Source organism: Plectropomus leopardus, chromosome 18 (assembly GCF_026936395.1).
Source record: "Plectropomus leopardus strain MGB_pleo_1.0 chromosome 18, ASM2693639v1, whole genome shotgun sequence".
Lineage (NCBI taxonomy): Eukaryota > Metazoa > Chordata > Actinopteri > Perciformes > Serranidae > Plectropomus > Plectropomus leopardus.
This window is the reverse complement of record NC_142193.1, coordinates 24672822-24695953: the sequence shown is the minus strand read 5'-3', so window position 1 is coordinate 24695953 and position 23132 is coordinate 24672822. Positions and strand designations below refer to the sequence as shown.

The 23132-nt window shown below is 41.8% G+C and overlaps 1 protein-coding gene across 1 annotated transcript; it reads right to left on the bottom strand.

Annotated features, from left to right (window-relative positions):
* On the bottom strand, positions 1-22228 carry sphk1 (sphingosine kinase 1). The gene is made up of 5 exons (XM_042505691.2): positions 21427-22228; positions 11753-11902; positions 7593-7687; positions 6713-6828; positions 1-5431 (listed from the first exon to the last, which is right to left on the bottom strand). The coding sequence occupies exons 1-5, from the start codon at positions 21851-21853 to the stop codon at positions 4522-4524; spliced, it is 1698 nt and encodes a 565-aa protein (XP_042361625.1). The 5' UTR covers positions 21854-22228; the 3' UTR covers positions 1-4521.
* Positions 22229-23132: the final 904 nt, after the last annotated feature.

Below are 23132 nucleotides of genomic sequence, written 5' to 3'. Positions count from 1 at the left end.
TATGTGGCACGAAATTTACTTTTTTGATTAACATGGACAAAATAACACATTCAGCCATACCACATGGATCCCCTGATCTACTGCACTGAAAACCAGTTCAATACCACTACAGTAAATAACAAAACAATGAATTAAACATTCATCGCCTCTCCATAAATCGAGTGTACATTGTATAGAAAGCAAAACGTATTCAGATTCTTAGAGGATCATAAAAACATAATTGGGTCTCATTTCGCTTCACACTTTTGTGACACAACTTTCTTAACTCATTTATAAAATGCCATAACAATATTGACAAAGACAAGTATTAACATTAAAAAAACTGCTGTTACATTAAAGTATCCACTGGAATAAACAATTTAACAGTATAGTACCATAATTTAACAGTAGTGTAACAACGCCCTACTCCAACATGTTGACATTGATTATTATTTGCAGCCGTGTTTCTACGCAAGTATCAAGTAAATTTCCCCAATGGTAAATTACAATAACATGGATGTTGGCGAGATTTGTTTGTAGAATCGTATGTCTCCTGCAGCTTAATATCGATTCATTCATGACAAGAAGCAGAAAAGAGGTGGCAGTCAAAAGAGATTGCATTGTATGATATAATATTTCAGGAATCGTTCAATGAGTGTATATGAGCGGTCCACCAGAGGGCCCCGTCACTCCAAATATCTGCAGCCATGACAAGGCATTTGCATAGCTTATCTCTACCCCGATGAGATGTCCTTTTTACATTTAGTCATGAACAGTGCACATGGGCACCTGCAAGTTCATGAGCGCAGCCTGCAGAGCATGATAACGCATTCAAAGCACCTGGATAACTCTGATGAAGGTAGAAGGTACAGTATGTTGTACAGGAGTTGTAGCCATGACTATCACACAGTATATGTAAATGTAAAAATCAAGTATAGGCAAAAAATCGGCACTGCAGTGAAGATGGAGAATGGAAGAGGTCAGCTTCAAGTATGTTATGGTTCATTAAGGGAGGGGGCCAAATAGGTTGGATCAAAAAGGTGATTCTTGTGAACACCGTCATCATAGTGGAGCATTTTCTGTATGTATAGGGAAAAAAATCTTATCTTTGCATTTTGTCTTTAATTTACAACAAATTTAACAAATATTGACTTGTGGCAAACAGGGTCAATATGTCAGTATTAAGAGGCAGAATTTTGTGGCTTTGTATTTGCAGTTATTTGTGACTAAACATATCAGCAGGGAGTCATTTTATATTGGCCTACAGCAGCTCCCAGCAGTACAGTACAGTTCATTACAGTACAGTTAATGTGTTGCAAAGCTTAGCAATATATGTTGGATCATTCAAATTTTTGCTTTTGCACAATATGTAAAATGTATAAATCTCAAAAAGTATGTTTAATTTAATTTAATTTTTTTTAAATGTGCACAAAAAATATTTTAAAGGTGTTGTATATGACATTCACAAAATTTCTGTGGCTCCGAGTCTGAGTCAGGATTGCCTCCACATGGCTCTCAACATGGAGGTAGCTGAGCTGATGGCAAACAGCTAATGATGCTAACATTGCTGACAGTGCTAACAAAGGTAAGAGTGTTGACAGAACTCCTAATAGGGAATAGCAGGGTGGGCGCTACGCTTCCTCAACAAGATCATTCTGCCACTGTGGGGTGGCACAGTGTTTCAGCACTAAGTGCAATATGACCACAGTGTGAAGCAGCGGCAATTTGCAAGCCAGGGGGATACACAGAGTGACAGCCAGTTGTGGTATTACTGCAATGCTAACCAGCACCACAAGGTGGAGCCTTCTTTACGTGTTGTTGTGATATACAAGAGTTAAGCTCACAGTAGGCAGGTGGCCATTACAAATTTGCACAATACGTTAGCAACATTTTTGAAATGTCAGTAAAGCACAATTGCGAGATGGCTGCGTTTCCCTTGAGTGATGTTAAGCGACATCTCCTCTCGTGACAAAATTCTTAGAAGCATAGCCATGGATGTTCAAAACATCAGCAGGTTTATTTCTATTGCAGCCACCTCACTAGCCGCCATTATTTCCAGTAAATGCCAACGTAGGTGTGTTATGTGAGCGATAATGGAAAGTGATTTCATTCTCTGCTCAGCAAACCATTGCTCCACACTAGTTTTAAATAGTAAATGTCTAAATGTGGCTATATTAATGCTCAGAATGTCATATACAGCAACTACAAAGAAGTTGAGAGATCAGTGTGTAAAATCTACTTTATTCTTCTTTATCTTTACCTGCTGGGCAGCTAACGCTAGCATGCACCTGTCTCCAGATGTCAGGTTGAAGTCTTGTCAAGGGACTGCAGATTTTTCTTCTCTATCTCTGCAGGAACAGATCATTAAAGTGGACGCCTGCTTAGCTCATAGCTGTGTGGGATAACCTGTGTATTTTCAATGTGCATAATGCAGGTAGTGCAGGATTTGTTAAATCATTAACACTCAATGCTATCTTGCACATGAAGAAAAAAAGAGAGATTTTATTTTGGGGCAATATCAATCAGCCCTAATGTGCCTATAAAGACACTTAAGCCATTTTTCTCTGTGTCAAAGGGAGCCTCCAAAGAAACTATTATGTTGGGCAAGGAATAAAATATGAGATTCAGCCCTCCTCCACACTGGAATAATTTTCATACAGTCCCTAAAGAGACTTTCCTTCTGTTTGCATTATGTAAAGAAATTTGAAAATTTACGCTTCGTCCGGCGGAAACCAAACACTTTCCTCCTTTCAAAAGCTCTGAAAACAGCAGCAGCAAAACAATGTGCGCTATCAGCTCACTGCATTGACTGTATTGCACTCAGGATGACAGTGATGTGCGCATCAAAACATTAAAAAGCTTAGAATCAGCATTTCTTTGAACCCCATTAGCCTGTCAACATTTTACTTTCAGCACGAGAGGTGATTTTGTTGTTATCAGATGCATTAGCACTCATAGCAACGTCTCTTTTACCCTGTTGACATTGTGTTTTTTCAAATTGAAGAATATGATTTTTTTTAAGGTCAGGACAGACAGCTGATGATATTCAGCTGCTGCATACCTGTGGGTGTAACAGTTCTGGTGCGGTCGTCATGACCTGAAATAAACTGGTGTGTGTGTGAGTGTGGGCACTGATGATAATTCTAACATTTGCACTGCCCTATGCTCCCGTACACTAATGCTCATCACTAGCGCAAAGGCCACACAACAGACGAGCATTTGACTCCCTCCAGCTCTCATTGATTGTATGCCTCTCAATATGCACCGCTGACTGACCCCGGTGTGAAACCTCTCCACTTTAGTTAGCCTCAACCAGTCTAATAAGTGTTAAGCGCCGAAACTCATTTAAAAGCTTTTTAAAAACTCTATTTTGCACACCTTTGCAGATTTAAAGCTTCGTATTAAGGACACATTAGGTGCTGATGGCTCATTAACCAAAGGAGGGAGGGAGAGTACAATCTTAAGATGGCAAGAGGAGAGGGGATCATATGCACAGTAGCAGACCATGCCCCTCCCCCTCACTAAGTGCTGCAGAGATGCAAGGGAATGTGTGTGTGTACAGTGAGGAGCTGTGCATAGGAGGAGGGGGGGATGGGGAGAAGAAAGTGTGTTTATGTGTGAGTGGAGGCTACAGTTTGATGATGGTTGCAGATGAAGCGGGGTGAGAGGACAGACAGGACAGGAAGTATCAGTTGGTCAGGTTTCTCTCTGCTCCACCAGCAGCTGGAGGAAGTTTTCACACCCAGAAAAAAAAAAGGGAGACTGACTACTGCTTAGTGTGACTGGATCTGGTATTGTTCGAGTTTATATAAGCTATGCAAAGATTAAAGATTTTTCAACATCAAATCCCCCGGGGGATTTATATCTCCTCAGCAAGAAAGCTCCTCTTTACCAGGCTGAGGGGGAGGCGATGCTGTCAGAGCGGTTGCCCAGGAGGGAGATTGTCGGCCTGGGGGCAGTAGAGTGGGACAAGAGGCGTGGTTTCTTCACGAGCCTCCCAGGATGGGAAAATGTGCTTCTCTTCACGTGTGTCGTGCTTATGAGGTCCGACAGCGGAGTGCACAATGCACTCCTCAGCCGCTGCACGGCTCCGCGCCAAAGCTCCGCGTGCACAATCTCACACATACACACACAAGTGCACACAAACATACATAAAGGTCTGGCTAGCTTATGCACACACACACACACACACACACACACACACACACACACACACACACACACACACACACACACACACACACACACACACACACACACACACAAAATCTCTATCCATTTCTCTAAGCTGGGACCAGCCAGCAGCAAGAACAACCATCCATGGCTTTGACCCTGAATCAAACATTGAGAGAAAGAGGGGACAGGGGGAGGGCTGATAAAAATAGGACAAATTCTTTCTGTAGAAAAATAGAGGAATTTCCAGAGGCTGATAAAATGTCTTTGGCACTTCTGAAAACACAGCATACAGAAAGAAATCGACACTGAGTATAAAAGGCCAAACTAGAAAGCTCTACAGCCAGAAAAGATTAAAATAATCCAAGTTCATCCACAAATGAGTCTGGCCAGTCCTGGATGGATTTGAGCCTGAACGGGCCCGTACTCCACCATCTCCCCGTCCACAGTGATCATGCCCTGCGGAGAGACGGGCTCCAGCCGCAGAGCCTTCACCTTCTCGTACACCAGGTGGGGGCAACCACACGCCAAGTGACCACCCTTCTCCATGGCGAGGAAAAGGCGCAAGAGTGCAGGACGGGAGATTCCTGCTGTCACATAGAACAGATGAATCACTCCGTCGTCTGCCACCGCGCCGGGGGCTGTCCACAGGTCCTCAGCCAGGTGGGACTGGTAAATAGCCAAAACCAAGACAAAGTCCTCTTCCTTAACCACCGTCCAGCTCTCTGGGACTGGCTGGTCCAAGCCAGGGAGCAGAGAGTCCTCTGGTGCTCTGGTCTTGCCATCACTCTGCGTCTCAGGTCTCTTGGTGGTGATGGCGTTGTTGGAGGAGTTAGTGATGGTGTTGTGGTTGGAGTTTGTGCTGTTGTGATTGTAACGAGAGTTCTGGTTTGGAGAGGTGTTGGGGAGGAGCCGACAGGGGAGCGAGGAACAAAGCGAGGGGTGCTGAGGTGTGGAGGGAGGGTGGTTAGATTTGATGCTCCCTTTTGGATGTTTTGGCGCCTCCTTAACAGGCAGATACGCTAACCTGCCCTGGTAGACTCTGAGGGTGGCAAGACGCACCAGGGTGCCCATCAGGAAGCGGATTGCTCCGACATGGCGGTACTTCTCGCTCTCGATGTCGACGTCAGCCACGAAGCCCCAAGCCAGGGAGAGGAAGGAGAAGAGATGCTGCCGAGAGGCCAGGTGGATCGACACCAGGTCCATGGAGACGACCAGACCTTTGCACAGCATGAAACCGCAGCTCAAAAGCAGCTCCTCGTTCCACGCTGGAGGTGACCTGAGAGACGGAGACACACATCGAGAGTTAGAAGCAATCATAGCATAGTCACACCCACACAGTGACAGGACTAACTGTTAGCATCACATGTCTAACTTTAGCCAGGAGTTACTGATGCGTTTAATGACAGAGCCATTTCTGTGTCAGTGTGACACGGTTAGGACTGTTACTGGCTTGGCGTCAGGTCTTTGACGCCGCTGCTGTGTTCGCTTGTACTAACTGGGCAGAGAGATCAGGAGGAGATCAGCTCATGTAGACGGTCCTTCAGAGCTGCTTCAAATGGTTGCAAAAGCTGATCGCTGGATTTTTGCAATTTTCACTTGCCCCCCACAATTAAATAGCAAGAATACAAACAAAAAATGCTTATAAACATCAGCATTGCATTTTTTTTTAGAAAAGCTGCTGTGAAATCAGGCATTTCAGGCTGCAGCAATCGTAAGCCAGACAGCCAGCGAAATCCTGGAGAGAGTGATCTTTCTACTCCAAAACACACCTGCAGAATGGCTGAAATACGTGGACAGGCGAGAAAAATCACCATGACACAGGCTGTTGTATCCAGATCAGTTGCAATACTTAGAAAGACTCAAGATGAGTGAGATAAAATATGCATGGTTAGTAGTAATGTTTGTGTAGAATAAATCACAAACTCAAAACATGTGCTTTTATACTCGCTGGAACAAAAAAAAAACCTTCTTAAAACACTGCAACAGAAAAGCTGTCTAAAATCAAGCATTTCAGGCCACAACAATCCTTAAACAAAAGTCAATGAAATCCCGGAGCGACTGTCTTTCTGTCACAGTTACAACAACAACGAAGGGGGGCACCTGGATTCATGAAAAAATCCCAGCTACAGCCTTGTTCACAAATGCAGTTTGCAGCACAGCACAAGTTACAACCTTGGAATGACAAATATATTTTTTCCTTTGAAGTTGTGCCCTCGGCCAACCAGCAGATGGAGATGACACCCCGGACATGTGCTGGGTCGGCTGGTTCCACAGCTGCACTGTGGACCGTAATCGCTCATAATGTGCAAGTTTCTAAACCCATCACATCATTCCTCTGAGAATTATCAGCAGCCTGAAATGACCTCTGCCGCACAGCGAAGCAGTTCCAGTCCGCTCCGCTGTCTCTCCCCCCTCCTGAGAAATGATGTGCCCAGTCAGCCTTTGGCATAATTACACCGAAAGGAGATAAATCGTTCTTTTTTAGGCTGAGGAAGGTTCTTCTTCTTCTGTACTGTTGGTCCATGCATTTAAATGACTCATTAATGGACTGACTCACTGTGAGTAGTGGTGGACAGAGGCGGCCAGGGCGTTGCCTGAGCCACCTGGTAGAATACCCAGAGGGGTCTGGATGGCCTCTTGCCAGTCCTCTCGCTCCATCAGACCATTTATCACCTGAGTGAACAAGAACAAACACAAAAACAGAATCAGTGCATGGTCCTAAAGAGAAAGCAGTGTTTGTGCACAACTAAGTTGTGATAAAAATGTGTTTCTTTGATAGTTCAATGCTCAAATAAGCACAGTCAAACAAAGAAATGATGTAAAACATATTGCAATATGTATTGCATATCTATTTATTTGTTGACTATATAATCACTGAATCACATAATAAAAACTTGTTTTATGAATGAGGACTCTTACAGAGCAGATCCCCTGCTATGGGGCTCACCGTGTAGTTTTACAGTAACCCATAACGAAATAGCTAAATAGTGGCTCTAACTGGGCCATTCTTGCTTTAATGTTTTCATTCACTAGATGTCACTAAATCTTACACACTAGACCTTTATATGACAATTACTAAGAAAATACATATAACAATAGGCGGGTTTCCATTAACGCTCAAATTGCACAAATCAAAATTACAAATATAAAATATGTCTAATGGAAACACTTCAATTAATAAAGAAAAAAGACTTCTAAAAAAAACTTTTAACGCTTGCATAAGGTGGTATTTCAGGTGATTCAAAAAAGCCATGATGGTATGATTACGCGCTTCTTAGTAGCTTAGTGCGATGGCTGCAATAGAAATAAACCTGTTAATGTTTTGAACATCTATCGCCATCCCTCTTGAAATGTTATCACGAGAAGATGTGAGTTTTGCGCAAATCTGTAATGGAAACCCACCTAATGTGTAACATATTTCACAATTTGATTTGCACCTCAAACAGCAGCCCGTCTCCAGACATGATCACCAGGGCGTCCCATTGTGACAAATCCGCCTTCCTCACCACCTCTCGTGCATGGTTCTGATGCTCTGAAGAACAAACAAGTGTAAAGCAGAGAAAAAGAGACAAAACAGAAAAAGTGTTGGGCAAACTGACAAAAATAAAAACAAGGGCAAGGGCAGAGAAAGAGACATGCTGCCTTCATGTCCAGCCTCTGGGGTGGGATCAGGGAGATTAAGCAGAAAAGAGATTCAATTTCCCCTTATCGGGCCAAACATATCACATTAGCCCATCCAGCGGCTACTCAACAGCTCCAAGGCAGCTTAGCCGCCATGCAAACATCTGTGACTGACAAATATCTGCATGTGTGTGTGTTTGTGTGTGCAATCATTGGACGCATGTGCTCAGTATGTGTGTGTGTGTGTGTGTGTGTGTGTGTGTGTGTGCATGTGAGTGTTGGTTAATGCGCCGGCGGAGGACTGAGCTATTTGTTCAGCCTAGTTTTATTGGCAGCGTCCTTGAGTGGGTCCCTCCGCAGGGGCTCTCTGTGGGCTCATCCCACCAGCATTAAAGTCTACAGTCCTACCAGCCGAGACTCCCCAGTGAAGCGGTGTGTGTTTGTGTGTGCGTGAGAGAGCAAAGAACGCAGACAGCAAAGAAGTTAGCAAGTATTGATGCACTGCCATCATGAAGGAAATATTTTTCCGCTCCAGCTACACTATCGATCCAGGCTGCAACTGAAATAAAAACAGCTGCCCTCTGCTTCCTGTTAACTTTGCTCAACCTCTACCTGTCCCCTTCTTTCAACACTCTCCTGGGCCTCTCTCTCCCAGCGGTTCGCCCCGCGCTGCTGCTGCTGTTTGTTTGGCGTGTGCAGTGGAGGCTGGAGGCGGTGATGCAGTGCTGTGTTGACAGACAGAGGCAGTTAGAGAGTAACTGCACTGCACAGCTGACTCAGCACTTTACAGCTGCCAGGGATCTGAGTGATGCTTTACTTCCCAGCCACTTCCTTATTCACGGGGTCACAGCCAAACACACACAGCAGCCTGTGTCTGAATCCAGCTGTCATGTTCATTATTGATTCTTCTTTTGAGCTGCACAGATTATGGCCGATAATTATACTGTTTAGGCAACACATGACACACTTGAAATCACAGGTATTAGGGGTTAGGAGTGTCGTTATATACCGACATAGATAACTATGATATTTATAAATTAAATATTGCTATCCTGTTGCTAATCCACATATGAAAGCATTGTGTAAATAACCCCTCGCCTCTTACATATTTTTCTTTTTCTTTCTGTTGTTGCTTTGTCACGCTCTGCCAGTTAGCCTGGTAAGGCCATCCTGATAACATGAGCTCGACATTCTTCTTTTTAGGATTTTTTGGGGGGGCTTTTTGCCCTTTAATCGACAGGACAGTTACAGCATGAAAGAGGGTGAGGGAATGACATGCAGCGAAGGGCCGAGGTTGGAATCGAACCTGCAGCTGCTGCTAAACTATTTGCAACATTTTCTCTCAGTCTTTGAAGCGCTTTGCTAATACTAACATGCATTTTATTTTGTTTCGTTCGTGACTCTCTTTTAGACTTTTTTTTTTAAGTTCACCTTCCTTTTTGGGTCACTTTGCAGTGTAGGCAGTTGCTGCCGATGCTGGAATAGCAACATTCTCTGCAGGATTCTCCGCCCTTGCATCAGGTTTTTATTGAAGCGATGTGCATCTGCATCTGCATTTGTAGAACAGCCAATGGGAACACCCTCTCTCTGTGGGTGTTATCTGTGATTGGCCAAAGTCTCCCATCATGGGTTAGATTTGCTAAAGCATGAAAACAGAGCCAAAAGAAGGTGCAGAAGTCTAGTTTTCTCTCAGTCCACTTGAATTAAAGTATGCTCAAAATTTATTATGTGATTTTTGCCTAATGAGGCAAAAATTCAACTGCCTACCCCAGCTTTAAGATCAATTGTTCTTTTTGTATGATTTTGTACAGTTTTTGTTGCAGACTCTCAACTTCCCTAAACTCATATTTTAAGTGAAATTTACTTGCCAACAAAAAGTGACAAAACGCACAAAGAAGAAAGTTAAACATGAATTTGACTGATGGCTTTTTTTCAAAGATCTATAGATATCGCAAAAACATTGTTATCTTTGGGCCATGATGATCATGTATTGAAAACATGACATTGAGCTGGCCCTAATTCCAGTTGTTTCACTTTAAATACAATGTTTCCCTTCCCGTGTCCCACTCTATCGCCTTCTTGTGAGGTTAACCAGGGTAAAGATAAAGCTCGGTACACTGAATGCTTCATACAGTATGTAAAAGGTACATGCTGACACAAGAGGCGCCTCCATTGGTTCTTGTCCTTCCTCGGGCAAAGGCTGTGTGATACATTCATCAAGGAGCTGCGTGCTGGGAAAATGGGTTGTGCCGGTTAATCCACTCGTGGTCGCTTCTGACTGGCTACCGTATCCCACCACTGAAGGCCCTCGGCGACCCACATTCCCACCCCGCCCTCCTCCATCCCCATTCTGCTTGGCCGGGGTCGACGTCAGTAATTACTCTGTCTTTTAACATCACCATCCAGCTGCTGACCTTTCTTTAAGTCCCAGGAGTCAGCACAAAGAGCCTGCATGCGCATCGGCACTCTTTCTCAAATAAACAAACAGTTTTTCCCTTCTTTCCCCTGTCTTTGCTGTCATATTCAATCTCACTTTGAGCTGTATCAGAAATTCAGCTGATGCACCACCAAGCCAATGCAGGGAGAGACTGCTAATTTTTACCTGTCAACTCCTGCCAAACAGAGTGGAGGCTGGATGTGAGGCTAAATGATGCACTGTGCATGATGTTTTTTCTTTAAAGCCTTTTCCCTGTTTCCCAGCAGCTCCTTGGTATTCAAAGAGAGGTCACTTGAAGTTCAGAGCCTCTGATGTCAGTACCCAACACATGGCACTGTTTAAGGTCACAAAAAGCCACCAGCAACTCACACAGAATGTGGAGCAGCTGCAGCGGCTGCAACGAGAATTGAATGTGTATCAGTGCTCGAGCACTCGCAGATGTGGCCTGCAAATTTAGGACTACACAAATAATGCATCATAACTGCAGAGAGTGGAAACTGCCACTTAAAATAAAAGTTTGTTTATACTGTGCACTGTAACAAATGTTTCTGTAAAATTACAGTAAACTACTGGCAGCTGCAGTTGCCAGCACCCTAGCATTATATTATAGTGTGAATACCAGAAATTACATTAACATTATGTTACCTTTGAATATTTAACAGTATTTTATAGTGTAATATGAGATTTACAGTGTAATATTGGCTGCAAAAAGCATCTAGATTTACAGTCTTTTACTATAGTTTGAAAAATATGTACATTACTGTTTGAATATGGCCTTTTCTTTGCAGCAATTTGTTACACTGTAGATTTCTGCTGAATGTAGTGTATGAATGTAGTTCCCAGCATTCGTCCCTGATTTTACAGTGTCAATACCGTAAATTACTTCAATATTACATTACCATTACATTTATAACAGAATTTTACGGTAGAATATGAGATTTACGGTGTAATATCAGTCTCAAAAAGCATCAGGTTTTACAGGATTTTACTGTAACTAGAAAGAAGAACTTTACATTACTGTTTCTATTTGGCCGTATTTTTACAGCAGTTACATTGGCTCCAAAAAAATCATCTAGATTTACAGTGTTTTACTGCATTTTGAAAAAAAATTGTACATAACTGTTTTTTTATATAGCTGTTCTTTTAAAGCAATTTGTTACAGTGCAGATTTCTGCTGAATGATATGTAATTTCCAGCATTGGATCGTTCTTTTAGGGTGTCAAAACCATAAAATACTTAAACATTATATTACTGTTAACTTACAGTAATTAACACTTAACACTTATAAGACTGTTTTACAATAGAATATGAGATTTAAAGTGTAATATTGGCCCTAAAAAGCACTAAGGATTTCAAGCGTTTTACTGTATTTTGAAAAAACTCTGCATTACTGTTTGAATTTGGCCAGATATTTACAGCTGTTTCTTACGGTGTGGTTATGGCGAGCTTAGTGAGAGCTATTATTGTAATTGTCCTATGCCGGGGTTAAAGGTTTAATCCAAATCTATATAATGTCAGGGTGACCTTGGCGCCACTGACCTGTGATGACGAGCGTGTAGGGCACAGCGGCCTCAGTGAGCATGCCCTGAATGTGGCCGGTAAAGAGCTGGAGAGCCTGGCCGCGCCCGCTGTGAGGGTTCACCAGAATCATGACTCTGCAGGGCCGACGCACCTCCGCGTACGCCACACCTGGAGGCAGGAGACAGAGAGAAGTGGATGTGAGTGAAGAAGACAAGAGAGAAGGTCTTCTTATGCATGATCAAATATTTAAGAGAATGTATAAGGACAGGCTCGTCCCCGAGGGGAAAGAAAAGAGCATGAAACGGTGAAGTCAGGGGCTGTGACGGCATTCAGATAGATGATGCTTCATGTTAATGTGACATGCTTCTTTCTTCAAGCAGAGAGGGCTTACAGGTGCCGATTATTTATAGCAATTCTGTGACATTTTATTAATCCCTGCAAGGAAATCCTCCTGTTGCTTATGTGTCTCAAGGGAAGAGTGAATACGTTTCATTACCCAGGGGTTGGCAGGGAATCAGCACCTTGCAAAATGGATGTTTCAACTGTCTTTTTGAAGATAATAATTTAAATAATTTGAAATAAAACTAAAGGAGTTAGATGTCAGCTAACTGATGTGTAAAGAAGTTAAAAAAAAAATAAAGATATTGAGAAAATAAGGGAGGGGGGAAGTCACTTGTTCTCTTTTTGTCTCATAATGGAATAGTTTGATATTTTGTCAGCATAAAGACTGGACACAAGAAAATGGCTTGCTTGACTCTGTCCAAAGTGAGCAAAATTCACCTACCAGCACCTGGAAAGCTCACTTATTAACATTTATATCTCATTTGTTTAATCCAGTAGCAGCTGCAAGACAAACAGTGAAAATTCGAAGAAGTTACAGGTACCAGCCTGGAACTAATCCAGTATATAACGTCCATAAAACAGCCAATTTTTACATTTTGGTTTCTGCAAAGAATAAACAAATGCTATATTATGTGTTTCCGCTTTTTATGCTCTGTATGTCTTTTGGGTGACTGCTGGAGGGCAACTGTACAAATGTTTGAATGTGTTTTTTCATTGTCTTTTATGCTATTCTATTGATTGTTGAGAGCTTGTAGAAGCAAGACAAATTTCAATAAAGTACCATCGTATCGTATCGTATCGTATCGTATCGTATCGTATCGTATCGTATCGTATCGTATCGTATCGTATCGTATCGTATGATAACTGCACGCTGCCTGCAGCTGCATATTCACAGTGCAAGTAAAGGTTTGGTATGAATCCTCACATCTAACTCTCAGCAACACAGGAAATAAGCGTATTTCCCCAAAATGTTGAACTATTGCTTTAAAATTCAGAGAATGGCTGACAATGGTGTTCTGATGCCATGAGACTTTTTGGGAGGACTGGACTGAGTTGTTTCTGCTTTAGATCATATGATCATGTATATTTTCTGTATTAATTTGTGTCGGTTTTTGTTCACTGCACGGGTTTATCATTAAGAGGAATGGTGGCGGTTTTCTGGGCTTTTGAGGGGGGTTTGTTTATGGTGTTCTTCACCTCCTGCTGCCTTTTCTCATTACCCATATACACACCTGCTCTGCATCAGCCTCGTTAGTCCTTCCCTGCTCCAGAGTTTTTCTCAGCCAATCAGCTCTTAATCACCTTATTCCCCTCACCTGAGCTTCTCTGCCTTTTCTCCACCTGCACTTCATCCCCTCGTCAGACTAGTTTGTATTTAAAGCCCTTGTGGTTCAGTCTTTGTTGGATTGTTTTGTGATCTCCAGGTGTTTTGTTTTTCATAAAAAGGGATTTTTCTGAGTTCCTGTTGGCTGCAGTCTCTGGGGTTGGGGTCCACCACACCACATGACAGAGGGGTTAAAAAAGAGCCTATAAATGATGTGTATGAGGACGGCTGTATCTAAAATATCAAGAGTTGGTTGGTTAACAATTGTTAAATGGTTTCAATGTAGTGTGATGTGTTGAAGATTTATTTAGGGCTGTACCCGATGTCATTTTTTTTAACATTTGAAGCTTCTATTGAGGTTTTCAAATGAGACATTGAATGTCTGGTGTTATATATTGTAATATCATCATCACCCTAAAGAAAATGTAAAATCCTTCAATCCAACAAAATCCCCAGTTCAATAATTGCTGTTAAAAGTGATTTTTTAGATTAAATACATTATACATTATTTCATTAAATCCATTTTTTAAACAAATAAATCAAATTTAATCATTAAAATGTTACTTACCTGAGCAAGTTGTCTTTTAAAAACAGGATAAAGGCAATGAGTAACTTAAGAAATAACCCAAAAATGTGCAAAAAATCAGTAAAAGTAAAAGGCAGTTACCTGAAAAATAGCAACAAAAAAAGAAATTTCGGACAAAAACAAACACTAACAAGGAAATTACCTGAAACAGGGCAAAAATAATTACAATTCTGTAACATAATATATATATATATATATATATATATATATATATATATATATATATATATATATATATATATAGTTATAATAATTTTAAATAAAGTTCTCTGGACAGTGTTCCCTTGTTGTTTGCCAAGTAGCTCACGGTATTGCTATTACAAAAATACCCTGAATGATCATGATATTATTTTAGGGCCATATCACCCACCCTATGAGGAAATATTATTTTGACCTCATTAAGTTGCTTTTCCATTTGAATCTATATTTACATAGTTCAGGTTTAGCCACTCAGTTGGGATGCTGGCTGCCACTCAAAGAGTTTGCAGCTTTTTAAAGTGAATTCAGAGAGAAGCTTTGTGGATTTTTCAGTAGATGTCCTTGACCTTTAAAGCAGACACAGACTCACTGGAGACCATATCAGGTGATTCAGAGAGGACAAAAAAGTACAATCCATTTCGGGGTGTGGAGTCAGAAACTTCCCTATCAGATTCCACCAAAATGATTCGGTTGCAGGTGCTGACTTTGGTACCAGGCAGACAAAATTACCAGCAGCACAAAATGTGATGGGTGGTTAAATTCCACCACCTATCGCTTATCAGAGAAATGAATCAAAAGAGTTGCAGTAAAATGCCAAATGCAATGTTGTGACTCACTAACATCTGTCTACCTTGTCTGAGCTGTCTGAGCCTCAATTTCCAAAACTGTGACCTGTGTTGCATCGCTGCGGTCGCCACCGCCCCCATTTGGCCCGTGATGATAGGACTCGGCGGAGGTACAAAAATATCTCAGTGAACGAGGTGTAAACCCACCAGGAAGTGAGGAGAGCGAGTGCGAAAACACACAGGCACATGCCAAACTCTGCCTCCATTCATCCACACAGGGTTACCATTGTTTTTTGACTTGTGTCACAGCACAATGCAGCTTTCAGGCACAAAAGGTCCTCTCTGCACTTCCAGAATATAGTGGAAACTGGCTTTTGACGATGAAAGAGCTTTAGAATCATGTTTTGCACTCAAGTGTGCCGAGCTGAATAACATACCCTTAATAAACCCACAGACACAAACAAAAGGTCAAACCTAAACAAATACAGATCAGCATCCTCCTCTGGAAACTCTGACACTGGAATTCATGATACTGTAAGCACAGACAAAAGTGGAGAAAGGTTTCAATGTCGTGGCCAGCACCTTCAGTAGCCTGCATGAATCACTGCTCACATCTCTGATGGTTTCAGCCATTCAAACAGAATACTGAATGAATGCAGTGAAGAAAAATTGAAATTCAGTTTGATTATCTTGCTACACCTTCAGACCTATTCTGCTTTATTCTAAAGGGCTTTCCTAAAATCACTTGTCATGCAAGTGAATCTATGTATTAAAGGAACAGCAGGCGGCTACAACTGCTGTGTTTCATCCGTATCCATAAGCCTTCGAAAAATATGCACAAGTATAAATTAAATGAATGCACGGACAAAAAGGCTCCATCTGTGCTCCATCTATTTGTATCTTTGTATCTAACGTTGAGCATGAATGAGCCCTAACTGGGGGTCTGGGGCGACAATAATGGGTCATATGATAAATCGGAGGGGTCACCAGATTATTAACATAAAAATGTCTCTCTGCAACACAAAATTATTTATATATTTTTAAGAGTTTCTCTAATCTGTGCCTCTTTTTCTAGTGAATTATTGAATATATTTTCAGTCCCCGGCCTCTGCAAATGAAAAAAAATCATTCCATGGCTAAACTGATCATTATCAGAAGACATATGCAACCACCAATGAGTGCATTGTTTTTAAGGGATCACAAGTCACAAACATTTGGGAACCACTGCTTTAAATGACTTGATGTCTTTACAGACATAAAGACTCCCAATATAAAGACAGCTCAATGCAACGTGGATAAATTCATGATTGTCCAGTATTTTTCAATGTGCTGCCCCCAGTTTCTCTGACAGTTTTTCCCAGACATTCCCCCTGGGCTGTGCCTGTGTATCTGTGTGTGTGTGTGTGACAGGAAAACAGATGCAGGGTGTGAGGGTGTATGTGAAATCTGCCTGCCATGTGAAGTGAGATACCTGCAGGCACATCCTGCCCATCACACCAGCAAGCAAACTTTCAGCTGCAGTGTGTGTATTTCACGGGTACAAGCGGGTAAACACACACACACAGGCAGCCATGAGACAGGATGTGACAGCTCTGACAAGTGAGCTGATTGAGAAGAGTTATCATCTCGTTACCACAAGTGTATCCCGATGTTAAAAAATACGATATAAAGATGCAAAGTATCCACAGTATCTAATGCTGCAGTACAGGTGGGAATTGTTAAACCATGACACTACTGAAGAAAACTCTTGGAGCAGAGACAAATATGTGGGCTATTCAGTGAAAGCCGTCTTGTTCGGGAGGAGCTCTATATCCAGACTGGACTGATGTGTCTGCAAACAAGCTGCATTCCAGGGCTGGGTGAGTGTTTGCTGGAGAGGAGGGGAGGAGGACCAAAGGGCACAAACACAACTGCCCACTGAGGCATCACCAGGCTGGCGGCGGGTTGGGAAGGGGGTGCGCTGACAGGCCATCACAGCCACGTGTCACGGAGCAGGAGACAAAAGCTCCAGAGGGACCAAAATGTTGGTCAGGGTGAGAGGTCGACCAGTGACGCATTTTAGCCCTTGTCTCCTTCACTGAGGAGGCGACGATGGCTTCAGCATGCAGAGTCCCATGGGAAGAGAGATCACACACTGACAGACACACACCTGACCCTGCGGCTGCTAAAAAACGGTCGCTTTTGTGGGAACGGACCACAGCTCTTCAGTCTTTACCCCAACAGTCAGTGCAAGGATCATAGTCAAGTTTGCACCAAAATAGCTCATAAGAATTTTTAATTTAAAAGGTCCACTGTGCAGGATTTAGGATATATTATCAGAAATGGAATATAATTGAATAAGTATGTTTTTTCTTTTATGTATAATCACCTAAAAATAAGAATTTTGTCGTGTTTTTGCTACCTTGAAATGTATATCCTCAGAAGGAGCTGGTCCTTGACATTGGAGTTTCGCCCAAGTCCCCAGCAAAAGTGCAAGGCTTTGAAGCCAATTTTCATGGAGGCAAAATGTGGAATTACAACTTCCAGGTTTACCACGTGATGCCACGGGGCCCAAAAAGGCTTTTCCATTATCTTATATTATGAAAGAGATGTCTGTAGATCAGTGAATACATTGTTTAAGCGACACAATACCTGCAAAATGACTCAAGATTTGATCCATTCAATCCGATGACATTCAGAAAGTCTGAGAGAGCTGTACGATTTAATTGTTTTATCCACATTTAAGTTAGCGAAGCACTAATCCAATGCAAGGAGGTGCATCTCTTTACAGATTAATAAAAATGCAGAAACTGGCAGAAAAGTTAGTTAGTGCGAGAGTGTTTTTTGCTAACTTCTTGTGGCACCGTGCATACGGCCTGTCTGAAATCTGTTGCAAAAGTTTGATTTTTTAACGTACCACTCAAGCCAATTTCGAAAAAAATAGATGGAAGGAGTTCTCGTAGAAATTCACTGATTTCCACTTGACTTGCATACGTACACAGAGCTATGCTATGTGGACCCGAGGCATCACTGTCCTGTCCCTTTTGTTTTGGCAAGGGAGAGATCTCTGCAGATAGTTCGGCTCCTGGTGAAAACCTCCAGATCAATGAACACTAAGGGAATCCTAACTGAGTTCACACTTGGCACACGGGAGAAGTTTCATCTGGTTGCAATCTGCAGTCCTCGCTGCTAGATGCCACTAGATCCTACACTCTGCTCCTTTAAAAGATGCACAGGAGTCACACACAGAAGTTTGGGAAAATGTCAACAACACACACTGCCATCATAACACTGTAGCACAAACGGAATCCAAAGAATAAAAAATCCAACATTATATAAATGTTAAATATGTAACTGACCTCCTGCAAGCCGTTTGAAAAGCAGAATAAAGGATACAGCCAGCAGCAATGACGGCAGCCACTTCAAGTGGGCTTGGAGAAAGTCAAAGCCAGTAACCATCATCTCACTCCTTAGCATGCAATCTAACTGAGGCTCCTCTAAGCAGGGGAAATACTGAAGCGGACCATTAGCGTGTGCAGGACTGTATCATAGTGTGTGCACTTCATTATTTACGGCTCATTCATTCCAATGAACCTGCAGTGAGTAAAAACCCTCTGAGAGTATTGGGGCCATCACCCAAAATGAATTAGAGTCAATGAGTAGCGCTACGACCTCAGCGTAAACTACACCTTCACATGTTCAATAAAGTGTTTATCTGCTCCAGTGAAAGTGCGTCACTCGGACTAAATACCAATCTTGTGCTGCGATTGCACTTTTAATCCAACCTTTCCATCTGCAATACCAGATGAGATGACACGCAATTAACTTAAAAACACTATAAGGGATTAGTGAATCACGCTGACCTTCACACACCCTCTCCAACGAAGCAGCAATTCTGCTGCATCTATTACCACAACATTACTCATTTAAATCACATATCATATTCTGTTAAATACTGTATTATTGGCTGGCCTGGATCCGGAATGCTAAAACAAGCTTATAAATTAATGATATGATCACATCATCGCTGAGACGCTGCGTTCAAAAGAGGCAAAAAAAAAAAAACGGGATGAGAGAGCATGTTAGAGAAGTGTTAGATGTCTGAGCTGGTTCATTAGTATGTGTGATTTGAAAACCTCCCAAGCTGGAGCTCTTTGATGAGTCCAGTGAGAGGATGGTGACAGGAGGGGCAGTTACCTCTCAGGTTACCATCTGCCTGCCTGCCTGGCATCCAGGGCTGAAACCCAAACTCCACACTGGCTGCGGACCAGAGGGAGGTGATGTTGCTCATCACACAGAAGCCCAGTCTCTCGCTTTATGTATTGACCTCTGTTTTTGCAGCAGTGGCGTCAGTAGGCCTGGACGTCCGAAGCTTCAGTCCCGAATGTTTTATAAATAGCCGGGGATCTAAATTTATAGGCTGTATAAATTTCAAAAGTAAGGGACTGCTCTTTATTTATCAGAGAAGGGGGGTTTCTGTGGTGTGACTTAATTCTGTGGGTGTTTTTTCTTTTTTGAGCCTCCACCACATGAATTAGTTGTCAGATTTTTTAAAAAAAGAGCCTTTGATGTTTGAAAGTTAAAAGTTAAAAGTTGAAGATGAAATCATTGTTGCGTATGCTGGTTTGTTCGTGAAAACGTTTTTTCTTAAATAAGACTCAGAATAAAGTGATTTTGATGAAATATCGCTATTTTATACTCAGATTTGATTCTCAGATATGATTTTTCTTTATTCTGATGGAGGCGTTTGTCCCACTTGATGTGTCCAAGCACTGATGGAAATTTGAAAATCCAGCGATAAATTTTGTCAAAATTTTGAATTTGGAATATAATAAACTGCCTTTAGCAAATGTTTAATCAAAACTGAAACTTTCAATATCATATACAGAAAAGTTCACAGCATCTTTTTTTTTATAAAGTCGAGTGAAAATTTAAATAAAACATAAATAAATAAACATAGCACCCTGAGATTTTACCTCCCATGCTAACACTTTCTTTGCATTTTTTATTCATTGATTAGTTTTAACAGATATGGATGTAAACTAAGTACAACTTGGCTGGTGCACATAGGCATCCTGTGTCCTCAAATCCTAAAAAACACCCCAAAATTTCAGTGTACACCTGAGGCTGTGAACAGGAGGCCACCTCATTCCTTATCCTACTAACACTCCATCTTTGGCAACCAACATTCCAAATTAGTCACCGTCAAGTCAAATATCCGCGTCCTCTTTGAAACTGCCCAGAAGCACATGCCTGCTTTATATTTTAAACTGCTAAATATTTCTATATGAGGAAGAGGATATTACCTGACCCGACAAGCTGGATTCTGAATTTGCTCCCAAATGATGAACCGTTCGCAAACAGCTTTGTCTCATCATCAGCACTTCCTCCCAAATGAGTGATAGGGGTAATTAGCTGCATAAACACTTCTCATATAGTATTCATGTTAATGACTGTCTCATTGTGTAGCAGGATGGAGCAAAGGGACGCTAATGAGATTGGAAGACAAAGGAACCTGAGGACAGACTGCATTTTAAACAGAGCGAGACATGACGAGACCTAATTAGATGTAGCTGCTGCAAAAGTGGGATGAAAAACAGGCTTTGTTTTGATGTGATTTTTTTCCACCCGTCAACAATAAACTCTCAGTGGGAATTTACTGAGCGGGAATAATGAAGCCTGAGCAGCAGCGGCTATAAAGTCTCTGCAGACAGAGGATCAGTAGAAAATCTAACTACTTAAGTGATCAGTTTTGTGTGTGTGAGTGTGTATGTGTGTGTGTGTGTGTGTGTGTGTGAGTTCACAGCGGGCTCCAGAACCACGCCTCTCATGGGCTGTTTGAATGAATGAGGCAGCTGTAATTGCTGCTGGCAGGTGGATCACCTTTCTCGGCAGGTAGAGCAGGTTACTGAGAGCAGGTGGAATGTGCATCCTCTCTGCCAAACCTGTTTTTGGAAATAGAAATGTGTGCTGTGGTTGAGATTTCACGTGGGGCTTTATGAGAGTCAGGCCAGTCTATTTAGAGTTAAAACCTTTGAAGGCAATGAGCAACTTAAGAAATGGGCTGACAATTAGAAAATGACACAATAATAAGCCAATAAATTACAGAAATAAATAAAATCACAAAAAAACAACAAAAAACATACCTTAAAGTCCCAAAAATAATATTTTTTCCTTAATATAATTTTAAATATATAATTATGAGAATTATAGCCTAAACATTGTTTTCTGGACATTTTTCCCTAGTTTTTGATAATATCTAATAATCCCCCCATTAGGTAACGTCCTTGTCACCTTTTACTTATTTATTTATTTATTGCAATTTGCGGGACAATTCTTGCAAAGTTGCTCATTATCTTTTCTTTCATATTTTCCAAGGAAATCAAACATTTTTTCTCAAGTTTAAGAGGTTTAAATGCTCATCAAAGGTGTCTGAACGCAGTACAGGAAAACTGATGTCAGTCCAGGTGTTAAAGGGTTAAAATGGCCCCTCAAAGGTTCACTTTTGTCATATAAAAAGCAGCAGAATATTCCTGCACCATGTGACTGAGCTTATTGTGCACTTGATGGTGTGTTATCATCTTGACATCAAAATAATATCTGATGTGTGTCTCCTGTTGTTAAATACAGGCCTGTAATATAAAGTTGCATGTTTATTCTCATGCTTTTTCAAACCCATGTTCCCCACAGAGCTCACCGTCTCTCCGGGGCGCCTGCAGCACAGAAGCATCCCTGATGGCTCGAGCCCACCTCTCAGCCTCCTGGAGGTTGGCGAGCGGGTCCTGGACCAGCGCGACCCTGAAGCACTGCTCCACTCTCTGCCGGGCCACTCCGGCGCTCATCCAGCGCCTCTTGAACGGGTAGAAATAGGCTGTAAAGTAGGCGCCGACGTCCGCGCCGTCCGGCCCTCTGAACGCCCGGCAGCCCACACAGTCCATCAAGTTAAAAACCACCTTAGTCCGGCCGGGTGACGAGGAGATCCTCTGGACGGTCAGTGCGCTCTCCGTCAAGCTCACCGAGTACCGGACCCGGTCGTTGAGCGTGTCGGTGAACTCCCCGTACAGCGCGCCCACGACCCCGTTCCGCTGGCGGGATGGGTCCGGTTCAGAGGCGCCTTTCTCCATCCCGGACGGAGAGAGCGACGCGTCCCGGAGGCCGGTGTGCGGATGGCGGTGCGGTGCAGACTCTGCTCCTGTCAGCCTGCTGTGGGACCCTTTGAGTGAGATCACAGCAGCTTTCGTAGTTCAGAGTCTCTCCCTAGTGACTGAAAGGGGAATGGCACTGATGGAGCTCGAGGAGCGCAGCTCGTGTCCACGCGCTCCTGAGGAGACACAGGAAACCAGATCACCTGCAACATTTTAACTGTGCCTAACAAACCAGTTAGGCAATTTCAAACCTCTACTTAGGCCTGTTTACAATCGTTTAGAGAACAATTATTGCCTCAGTGCCTGCATATCCACCACTTTAACCCTTTAAAACATGAGTAAATGAGCCTTTTTTTTCTTTTCAAAAACATGGGGATAATGCAACAAGAAACTTTAGGAGAAATGACTCGAAAATTTGGCAAAAAAAGTACAAGAAAATAAACTGGAAATTGAAAAAAAAAGTAAATAAATAAAAACAACGACGATAAACAAAGAAATTACCTGGAAAAATGTTCTTAAAAATATAATAAGAATTCATTAAAATAATTTGATAATTATGATTGTTACAAATATTGTTTTAGGCATCATTTGCCAACTACTACTACTACTAATAATAATAATGATGATGACAATAATAATAATAATAATAATAATAATAAAAAGAATTTCCAAATCTGATAATTTTCTGCAATTTGTGGAACACTTCTTGTCAAGTGATTCTTGAGTTGAGACAGTTTTATCTTTTATTTGCAGTTGTCTCCCTGTTAAAAAACTTATTTCAAATAGTGAAACTGTAGGGGCATGTTGACTTTGTAAAATAAATTAGTTCCCCTCAATTATTATTTTCCCCAGGCTGCAAATCTCTATCAATTTTTCCATCACATAATAATTTGTCTATTAAATATTTAGATACACTGGCAGTATGCGTCCTCTGAATGTCCTCTAAAGGGGATTTTCAAACATTTTGTTGAATGTGATCCCAATTATCAGCCTCAGTCTCCTTGTGAAATAGTTTAAAAGCTGGTGGACTTTGCACCACTCTTTTTCATTTTGACTATGGCTCCATTTCACACCCTGAAACATTAATTCATACAAAAATGCACTCCAAATTTGCCTCTTCGATCTAAGTTTCAGTTATAGGAGCTATTTTACCTGTTGACACACTTCTTACTTAATATAAAGGCTATGGTATTTCCCATCAGATCAGAGTGAAATAGTAACATTTTTGTAATCAAAGGCGTTGTTTTCTTCAATGACA